Here is an 11,388-nt window from a genome sequence, read left to right on the forward strand (position 1 = left end):
AGGAACTACTAAGTGAGCTCAGATATCTCCCCCAGAATCCGAGGCATCAAGGCCCATCATGGGTGCAAAAGAATCACTTGGGGCAAAGCGACGGCAAGGACGAGGAAAAGTACTTAGAACAAAGCATAAAGAACCTATCCTCCTTGTCCGCATCAGTCTCCTTATATAGTGTTCTTCCCGCTCATAGTCATGTGACCCACAGTGGTCACATGTGTGAAACCAAATCACAACAAACTAATCATGTGACCAAAGTGGTCACATGCTCAAAACTCATGACCTGGTAGCAAGGTCATGTGCAAAAACTCATAAACCAATAATAACGCAATAAACAAGTCATATGACTCGACTGAGTCACATGGATGAAACCAATGACCTCATAATCAGGTCATGTGCGAAACATAAATCATATGCGCAAGGCATACCTGCAAGGCATACTCACGAGGTATACTTACCAGGCGCACGTCTCATGACTCATAATTGAGTCATGTGCGAAATATTACAAATTATAACATAATAGGTCATATGACCTAAATGAATCACATGCGTGAAACCATAACATACCTACAACTCATAATCATGAGTCATGTGAAAACCTTTTCCGTGCCAAGCCACTTTCATGACAATAGATTAAAATGTTTTATCTAATACACTTTTTATATAAAAAATATCCATCTTCACTACTATCTTTTACAGTTTATTCTTTTAAGAGTTGGCCAGAATTTGAGAGTAGACCAATGTTCTAAATAACAATAATATTATCATAAACTAAATATTATACAACAAGTCAAGTTGTGGAAGTATTATCTTATCATAGGTATTGGTATTACAATGTATTTTTTTTAATATCTGATATCTAATACAAAGATTGAGACCACTTTGACAATAACTAATACAACTATAAATATTTTCTAATAATACAGCTTTGACATCTTGTATTTCAACTTATGGCAGGTTAACTATATGGAATATTTGGCAAATGTTTATATAAGGGTGTTAATTTTTCACTACACTTGATATAAAACTAGATATCAGACAAAATGTTTGATCAACTACTATAAATTATGACAAAAACATAAAAAAATTTAAAAATGCTAGACCTTACAGAGGAAAGTCTGAAAGTCTAATGATGTAGCATAAATTTAAAGTCTAATTATTTATATAATTACAGTAGTGGTGACTGGTCGTTGCAATAAATTTTTTAAGTCCGCATTTTTAGCGCAGTTGCTTAGTAAGCATTTCACGAACACTTCTGACGAGGGACTGTATATATAAAATAGGGTGATGCGGTATCCGTAGAAGAAAACCCAGGGCTAGCGCCGTCCGACTGGGAACACTGGTTAGTGGGCAGGTGCCTTGGCGCGACGGCTTGGTTAGAGCTCTTCACCACAACTAACTTAGCTATCAAGCTTTCGGTCCTTTCACTATTAAGCAACCCCACTTGCCATACTGTACTCCGAAATATCAAAACAAACACTATCGCAAATTACCCTATTATATCTCAGTTACAATTTGGCCCGAAGAGGAAGAAGAAAATGAAAACAATAAAATGAAGATGAAACTCCTCCCCACGCAAACGCCCTGTGTACGCAATGACCCGGCCCAGAATGCAGGTTACGATTATAGAAAAGCCAAACATCATATTGCCACTTGAAAATGAACACCCCCGCAGCCCGAAACGACCTTCGTTCTCCGGTTGAGGAGAACGAATATCCTCTAACAACTACACCCATCACTTTCTATCGGGAATCCAGTATTAACAGTCGGATCAAAGTAGTCGATTTCAGATTCATCCTGTGCAAGAGCTTGCCTCGCGATAGCTAGAATAACTGTCAGTAAACTTGAGGAATCCCCGATGGGGCATTCGGCCATAATACCCTCAAACGCAACCTCGACATTTGCACCATCCTTCGCCGAGCACTCAAAGTGTGGTAACTGGCCTTTGGAGAGACAGTATGCTTGCGCCCGCTTATTCGACACCTGCGACTCGTTAGCCTGGGTCACTCTACCCGCTCGTCACGAGCCGGGGAGTAAAAGAGAAAGCAAGCTTACCCTGCGTTTAGACTCGTCCACATCAATTTTGTTCCCAAGCACAACCTACACCATCAGCCAGTGGCTTAGGGACACTGAATTAGATAGATGGACAGAATACTTACGAAAGGAAACGTATCGGGATCCCTCGGTGAAGCCTGAATCAGGAACTCGTCTCTCCAAGAATTCAAATTATCAAAGCTCTTTGCATTATTCACATCGTAAACAAGAACACAGCAGTCAGCTCCGCGGTAGAAGGCCACGCCTAGTGACTGAAAGCGTTCTTGCCCGGCGGTGTCCCACAACTATCAGTACTCCCCGACCAATTAGCTCACAATCTCAACAGAAATGGGCAGGGAAGGGAGAATCATACAGTCAAAGTAACAAGCCGATCATCGACCATCACATCTTTTGTCAGAAAGTCGGCCCCAATGGTTGCTTTGTAGCTCACGCTGAACACTTTGTTCACCTGTGGGATAGTTTTTAGATTCCACGTGTGTGTGATGGGTTAAGTATCTAGGGAAGGGAGGGTACATATTGGTTCATAAGCGATGTTTTTCCAACTCCGCTGTCGCCGAGGATAATAACCTAGGGCGCAGGGACGCCCCGTAGTTAGATCGTATGCTCGTGGGAACAGGTGCGAAAGGTTACCTTGAGGAACTTCTTTCTAGTTGCCATAACTGCGTGCGGGTAGGTTTGAGGAGGCGGGGGAGGGCTTGTGTGAGTGAGGAGTGGAGGACCTTGAGGGGTTTGGGGGAGAGTGAAAGTGGCAGAGAAGCGTTGTAGTGGACTAGCTGGCAGTAGAGTTAAGTTAAGTTAAGATAAGCGATAACAGGCTCGGGAGCGTCTGGTTGCAACACAAAGCCTCAATACGGTAATGAGCCTGAATACGAGGTATGATAGTGTTTAATGAGAAAATGTCATTTTGACCGAAAGTGTCGTGTCTGGTTGACAAGAAACGGCAACAACCAAGGGCGTGTCTGGTCACCACTGGTTTCTATTTTATTTTTTCAAGCCGCCAAAGTGCAAAACATCAGTTACAGTCGTGTCCGGAAAGTCCTCGTACCCTTGCATGGCAACAAAGAGTAACCAATACCCCATCATCAAATATTGTCCGACATATAAATAAAATAATAAAAATAACTTTTAAATTATTGACTAGCCTAAGTATAATTATATTTACTAGCAAAGCTCAAATATATTGGGTTTATGTCACTCTATGTTGAAACAAAAAACTATCAAATTTGAAGTAAAGTTTCAACCAAAAACCACCCATTATATAATTTAGGCTCAAAATATGAATTAAAAGACTAAGACACAAAAATTGGAGCACAAGTGCTTGAGATATGAGAGGTTCTTTAGATTAGATTCCATACTATATAAATGTCCAAGTTGTTATTAAAGAACAAGTTTATCTCTACCTATTAAAATATACTAAGAAAGGTATAAAACAGAGGAGAATAACTATTAAGAGTTTTGAAATTACTCTTATTAGGAGTACCTGCTAGAAATTCTGTTACAGTTATTTCAAGATAATTTACTACCATTATATCTTCAATAATTGCAATTAGAATCCTGCAGCTATTATATCAAGATTTTTGTTAGAGTTTACATTTTTATACTACTGTAGCAGACAGAACCATGAATTAAAAACAAAATTCTTTCTATGGACCAATATATTGTAAGGTAGTAGTTATCCTTATAAGATAAAAATATTTGTTAAAAATTATTCTACTGGAGTATTCTACCCTAGGAGAGGTGTATTTCTATTGATAAAAATTTAACTACTTTTTCCTACTAGAAACAGAAAATAGGTTCAATTTTCATATAATATGTTTTAGCCATTCTTATATGTTATTAAAGGATATTCCTTATCTTTGATCTCTAATTAATAGATAATCTTACTTAAAAGTTAAGAAATAATAAGTAGTATTTTTTAATTCAACTGCTACTATTAAGAAATCACAACTGAGCAACCAATTCCTAATAGGCCAACTGCAAATATATCATATTCTAATATTCAGCTATCTAGATATCTTACACATTCAATATTAAATTATTGTCATAGTATGTTATAAAGATAAGAAATATCATAAGTGGTTTATTTTTACAACTCTCATTTTAGTCAATTATCAAACATAATAGTCTCTAAATTGATTTTGTAATAAAACTTTACAATAATTTATAATGATTCTCCTTACAATTCATATTTTATAATATCTTTTAATTGAATTTATTCATTTAATTATTTGTAGACATTAGGTTCATTAATGTTAACTTGGTTGAATTGACCAGAGGTACAAAGACTTTACAGACACAACTTTACAATGAGAAATTTCAATTATTACAGGTTAATGGCTGGGCCAAGTGTGAGGTCAAAATGGAATGCTTAGTCTTTCAGGATGAAAACGTTAAGGTTTTAGTTTTCCTTAACATTAATGTAATGTATAATAATATATTGAAAAAGTGATCATATCGCTTCCAATCTACAGACCAAGAACTAGACTTTATAAAAAGTACAGACAAAGAGTGTATGCTTTAGTCTAAGTAAGCTGCTTGGAAATAAAATATACTTTCTGCAATGAAGAGCTATAACTATCTACCTTGTCAACTAAATTTACTTTACTTTTAATATCCAGGTAAGATAAATCAGTTTCAATGAAAATTTAATTATCTTAGAACTTCTTTTAATTAAGCCCTATTCAGCAGGCCAAAAATACTATACTATTTCCACCTTTACCGCATATTTTTTGAAGTATTTTTATTTTTGTTTAACTTAGTGTTCAGCAAGCCACAAATACTATAGTATTTTTACTTGTATATATAGTTGTAGATATTATTATATTGTATGAAATAATATAAGTTGTAGAATTTAATTCTGATTCATCTGATTCAAATTTTAATAATAGTGAGACCTTTATTTCTCACAATCAAGCTTTTAAAGTTCTTATATACAAAGAAGAATTATTAAGATTTACTACTTATCATACCTCCATAACTAATTCTTCATGAACAATAATCAGGACAATACTGATCATGATGAGTGACTTGTAGTCCTTCATTTGAGTCATCAATTTCTTTTCAATAGTATCTTGTTTATAGCAGTTGTGAAAGATGGCCAGTTACAATATAATTTCAGCCTTGTTGAGACTTCACGCTAAGCCGTTAGAATTATTATGAGGAGCTGCTTGCCCAATCCACCAATGTACAATAATTTATAGGGATATTCAGAATAAATTATATATTGTTTCTACAACTCTGCCAATAGCTTGTAAAAAGATAATCTTTAACATCAAATAAATTCGTAGAAGTTAAAGAGCAAGTTACAATATTTATATAGACAGTTAGATAAAATACCTCAAATTGGAATATTCAAGAGAAGTTTCAGCATAGTGGTGACACTGTTAGCAGGTAAATTTCATTGTCAGTTTTTGATAAAGTGTATTGAAATTTATTCCAATTAAGTATTGTACTCAAGGATACTTTAACCTGGTATTAAATAGTTTAATTATGCTTCTTACAACCTTGAACATAGGACTGTAATGAGACACTATGGAGTACTATTACAGTTAGTTAAACCTAGGCCTATACCAGTATTAAGAGACTACTGGAATAGGAAGAGAGGTAGACCAGAGTCTACTGAGTAGAGGTACAGTTGGTTAAGTACCTTTGTCAGACATGTGCTGCCATACCAAGAACTACATAAGTACTAGTAAGGAGCGGTGGTTACCCTACTGGGTAGGATAACCGGAGTAGTCAATTTGAGAGTAACCCTGAACTTTTCAATTGTGAGCACGGGTATAGTTACCCCATCTAAGAACTAGAGTTACCCTGCATTGGTCAATAGATTACCCTGCTATGGAGCCAAGTTAGGCTACCTTGAAAGTAACTTGTTAGATACTGCTTTAGAGGAAGATACAAGATTGTTGTCACGTGAAACTACATAGGATGCTCGAATCTCTAATTGTGCGGATCATTTCTGCACAACTAGTGGAGCTCCGAACAAGCAGTAACTTTGGAGTCTGGTGGCTAATACCCCTTTCCAGCTCTGTTATAAGCCTCTAGCATCATGTGCTACAACCTGGAGAGTTGCTGTAAGTCTAGTAAAAGTCTATAAGTGAAGATATAGCTGTAATACCATATATGCTCACACAGTCCATCTGACTGAAAGCTGTCAGCAGGTTAAATGAGGGGGTAGAGGTGAACCTCGGAAATGGTCTCCAGGTAGTTTCATGCAAAACAGACCAGCGTTGATGGAGTAATACCACTTTGAAATTAGAAGTAGTATGTGAGGTTACCTGGGACCTATAGGCAAGAACACTGAAGTCCATTGTCCTAAAGGTATAATAGGATTAGAGAATTATTCAAGAATGTAAGACACTAGTCTGAGGTCATAATGAGACCTACCTCTAGGAAGGTTTACTGTGAGTAGCATCTATTGGTAGTCAACCTCTGAAGGGGTTAGTTGTGTGGCTATATAGCCATCATCTAGAATGATATAGAATTGAGTAGAACTGGATAGATGTTCAGGGGCTACGGATTATCGTAGAAGACTAAGTGTATATTGGTACAGAGTTCCATAGTTAATATTGCCTCCACTTGGGCATGACAGCTCACTACTGACATGTTGGCGATAGGAAGAGTTTTTACTCCTGCTGTTGCATTATAGATGTAGCGGTTAAAATACATCTGTCTGATTGATGTTAGCAAACTACAGATTAATCTAGTTCACTATGGAGGATCTTTAGTGTGCTGCATGGAGGTTAGCTTGACAGTCTAAGGGAGTTGGGTACTCATGAGTGCTGAGTAGTGATAAGAAGCAACTGGCAGAATATGAAATCTACTTAAGTATATGTGAGTTCTCCTCTACTCTGGTAATCAACTACCTCTCGAGATCAGGACTTAATTGAGTAAAGCTGTGACTTAACGATATTAGGTTTTACTGTTTTGTTTCTTCAAGCTCCACTTCTGAGACTTTGAAATTATATTTGTTCACAGAAGAATTCATCTCGGTACAGTCATAACCTCAAGATCCATCTTCTCACAGGGAGCTCTCATTACAATTACCATCTAATGCTTATTGATATAAAGTTGAGAGACACTAAATCTTTTATCATTACTTCAAGAATATACTAGACACTATTGATTAAACACACATCTTGGCTCTTATATTACTCTTGTGACGTGTTCACAAGGCCCTAATCACGTTATCGGCAATAGATACGATAGTTGGCAGGTGGCCTACTCTTCCAGAGAGAAGGCGAGAGCTGAGAACTAAAGGAGGCTTCAAGGGTGTACTGAGGAACAAAGAAGTAACCATTCAACCAAGTATATTCAAATACTGTCTGTCAAAGTCTGCCTTTTCTATCATAGAAATAGGCGGTCTTTAAATACACAAATCTGTTCATGTCTCGCATGAATGAAACTAATCAAAGGTATCAATTGATACACTTTGGTAAAACTAATTAAGTATCAAAGCGATACTTAAAACAAAACATAAAACAAAACTAAGTATTAAACGATACTTAAAACAAACCAAGTATCAAAGCGATACTTAAAACAAAATGTAAAACAAAACTAAGTATCAAACGATACTTAGAATAAACCAAGTATCAAAGCGATACTTAAAACAAAACTAATAACTGAGTACCTATACCGTTTACATTCCCCAAAACAAAAAAACTATTTAAATAAATGAAACCTAATAATCGTCAAAAGCAGAGTCTGAGAAACTAAAAGCTTCAGTTTCCACTATCAGTTCTTTATCATAAGTGTCACACCAGGGACAAGAGGAAATCCTAAGAAAACATCCAGTCTCAAAGAAATACAGGTCACAGTAGTCACGAATACGAGATTCATGCTGCACATCAACCCAAGCTTTATTGCAATCTGGACAGTAGTCTATCCAGAGGATGGCGAAGTAGTCTTCAAATTGGATAACAGTGTGGTTCAACAACAGTCTAACAATCTGCTGTCACGGCCTCACATTTACTTCCACATAGTTTGACATTGTTATGGTATTCGGATCAAGGACAGTGGTCAGATAAGATTATAGAGAGCCTGTTCCATAGCCTGGTTTGCCTCATCGCTCTTTCGAGTTCCGACTCAAAGTTTAGTGCCCAAAACCCATCCCTAGCTTCGAGTTCCACATACCATCGCTCAGTCTCAGACATCGTAGGTGTTCTGCACATAGTGATGTAATTGAATGTTAGGAGGAGTGATTCGTTTGGCATCTTGTTTTTCCACCAATTATTCACCATATCCATTGCATGCTCTAGTCCTTCTAGCGGTTCCCACCTGTTTTCGCTCGTTAGGTATCCTTTCCATTTGACCCAGAACTGATCATTCTCATGCTACAGGCAGTGGCCTTGGATTTCTTCAACTTTCCATTCATCTTTCTTATGAATGATGATAGATGCAGGTCGAGAGTGGATTCTTCCAGGGAACTTGGAGTGGTCATTTGGGTGGAATCGTTTGACAGCAGAGGTGTGGAAAACTGCAGTGTTGCGGCGGTACATGCATCCATCCATCTGGACAGTGTAGTTTTCCATATGCTCGTCAAAGGATAAGACCTGGAAAGGTTCTCGTCTTCAGGGTTGTAGTTTCTTGCTGCATCTAACATTGGTAATAAACATGTTTCCATGTACCATGAGCATATCACCTGGCGGAATAGGAACATGTTTGTGTCGTTGCTTTGGAGCAGTAGTGGTGCTCCGGAATCTGGTAGCTTTAACAGCTTGGAAGGCATCATTCCGGATTGCTTGATGGCGGTTTAGGTGGTCATCGGAGGCAGGGACTGAGGAATTCTTGAATAAAGTTGTTAGTAAGAGAGGGTATTGGCGGCCAAAGATTGCCTTGTATGGAGACATTCCCAAAGTGTCTGAATATCCATCGTCAATAAATGCGGCGAGCTCAATAAGGGCTGGTTTTCAATTAGTCTGTTATTCATTAATCATGTTCTTAATTCCGGTCTTGACTTCACAGATCTTTAGTTCTGCTTGGCCATTTTTTCTCGTGATGTCCAGGAGCAGCCATAATATGGTTGATTCTGAGTGAGGTCAAGGTCTGTTTCCAGAATCTGGTTGTGAAACAGGGATCAGCATCACTGCCAATAGATAATGGGTACCCATAGGGGGTAAATAGGTATCGTTGGAGGTTATTCCAGGTGTCCTTGGAGGAATCGGTAACCTTTATTGGTATGAGCTATGTGTATCCAGAAAACTGATCCACAGCTACCAAGATAGTATCATATCTGTCGGACTTGTTGAATGGTCCTGCGAAATCGATGTCATAGGATTTGAATATTTTGCATGGTAGCTGGAGGGTCTGCATTTTCCCTTCAAGTAGTTGTGTTTGTTCCTTATTTGCCTGGCAGAGTTCACATTATTTAACGAAATCACAGAAGTGCTTTTGCATTTCAGGCCAGTAAACATATTCTGAGGCATATTGGAGGATGCAGTCCACACTATGGTGTCCTTTGTTGTGGATTTTGGTAATGACATATTCTCTAATAGTAATTCCATTAAACATATGGCCTTTCGGGATGTATAGGCAATGTTCACCATAACGGGTGCTGGTATAGACTATTCCATTAGATATGTTGTAGGAGGCGAGGTCTCCATGTCCGGAGCTATCGATAGCTTTGAAGTAGATTGGGTCATGGCGATATCCTGCTATCATTTAGCTTCGGAAAGAGGAGGTTAATTCTTCTCTAGTTGATCTAATATCTCATTCATCCTCAATGAGAGATCCTCTTATCAGTTCGATAGGGGCTTTCTCTTCTTCAAAGATTTCATAGAGCTGTTGGTAATGTTCCGGAATCGTAGAAGACATGACAGAAACAATGGTTTCATTGTTGTATACTTGTAAGGGTCGACTATACAGTGGTCATGAGTCGGGTATGGGGGGAGATGATGGTGGAGCTGACTGCGGAGCATGTAGGTAAGATATTGCATCCACATAGGCTGCTGCTTGTTTGAGTTCTTCAAGACCTTGGTGTAGTCTTAGAACAGGATTAAGGGCAAAGGGAGGTTGGGTCAATCCATCTTCATCCATTATCTCTTCTGCTTCTTCTGCAGTGTCGAAACTGGTGTTTCTGGAATCATCGGCAGACATATAGTACGGTCGCTGGTATCTGTTGCCGAATTTAATTTCAGTCTAGTGAAAGGAGCAGGTATCGAGGTAGCAATGGGATCAGTAGAGTCTACTTTGTTCAAGCTCGTGAGGAGGTGTACTGCGGAGGGTGCAATCATCTTTCCACTTGTTATCAATAACTTTTCCTCATTCTGTTCTGGCAGCTCTGTACATGGTGTAAGAGAAAGTATTGGAGGAAGAGGCACTACTGGTGGTAGCCATCGATGGTTCTTGTTCATAGGACGTGTCGTCAGGGCTATCTTCACTTTGTCTTGTATGGTCATGAACAAGAGGAGGGTCTGTCAGTTCTTGATTCTCATATAGCCAGAAGAGAGCATCAGCGAAATAGTTCGTTCTTCCAGGGGTATAGACGATTTTGCATCGTATTTGCTGATTTCTCCTATTCATCGTATTTTTCTCCTTCCAGGAACCTTTTCCGTTTTAAGGTTAGTAAGGGGTTGTTGGTCTGTGACAATGGTGAAAGTATTACCCATCAGGATGTGGTTGAAAGTGGCAAGAGCATCAATCACAGTAAGGGCTTCCTTGTCCGTTGTTCCATAGTTCATCTGTGAATTAGTAAACTTCCTGCTGTGTAATGCCGCTGGTCTTGCCGTTTCATGAGAGGCTCCTTGTCCAACCCATGCTCCAACTCCAATGTCTGATATATCAGTAATCAGCCATATCGGGTCTGGTTTACTGTAGTCAATAGGGCGTATAATATTGGCGTTTTTAATCAATTCCTTGATATTAGTAAAGGCTTGGTCATGAGTGTGCGTCCAGACAAATTCTGCACTGCTGGTAAGGTCTGTGAGTGGCGCTGTCACAGTGGCGTGATGTGGTAAGAACTGGGAGATATAGTTGACTAGTCGTAAGAATCGCATAAGTTCCTTTTGATTTCGGGATGTTGTCTATTCTGTTAAACAGGATATCTTTCTAGGGGCTGCATGTATTCCTTCATTATCTATTACAGGTCCTAAAATATCGAGCTTATTGGCAAATAGGATTAATTTGTTTCTGCTAGCGTAGCATTTAGCTTCCCTTAGTTTGGTACAAACTAAACCTATATGGTCAGCATGTTCTGTTTTGGAGTTTGAGAAAATGAGAATATTATCGATGTAAACCTAGACAAAATGGTAGAGGTATTCGCTTACAAGGTTTTCCATAATTCGCATAAAGGTGATGGGCGCATTCATATCACCTTTTAACATAACTGGACTAATGAAACTT

General features: G+C 38.4%; 1 protein-coding gene; it reads right to left on the reverse strand.

Moving 5' to 3' along the window:
• Positions 1-1,463: 1,463 nt before the first annotated feature.
• GSTUM_00007719001 (uncharacterized protein) lies at positions 1,464-2,969 on the reverse strand. XM_002839619.2 has 7 exons: positions 2,680-2,969; positions 2,563-2,616; positions 2,402-2,497; positions 2,154-2,333; positions 2,050-2,094; positions 1,875-1,977; positions 1,464-1,817 (listed from the first exon to the last, which is right to left on the reverse strand). Exons 1-7 carry the CDS (start codon positions 2,704-2,706, stop codon positions 1,714-1,716), a joined length of 609 nt encoding a protein of 202 aa, XP_002839665.1. The 5' UTR covers positions 2,707-2,969; the 3' UTR covers positions 1,464-1,713.
• Between the last annotated feature and the right edge of the window lie 8,419 nt (positions 2,970-11,388).

The sequence above is a fragment of the Tuber melanosporum genome, assembly GCF_000151645.1.
Source record: "Tuber melanosporum whole genome shotgun sequence assembly, scaffold_39, strain Mel28".
Lineage (NCBI taxonomy): Eukaryota > Fungi > Ascomycota > Pezizomycetes > Pezizales > Tuberaceae > Tuber > Tuber melanosporum.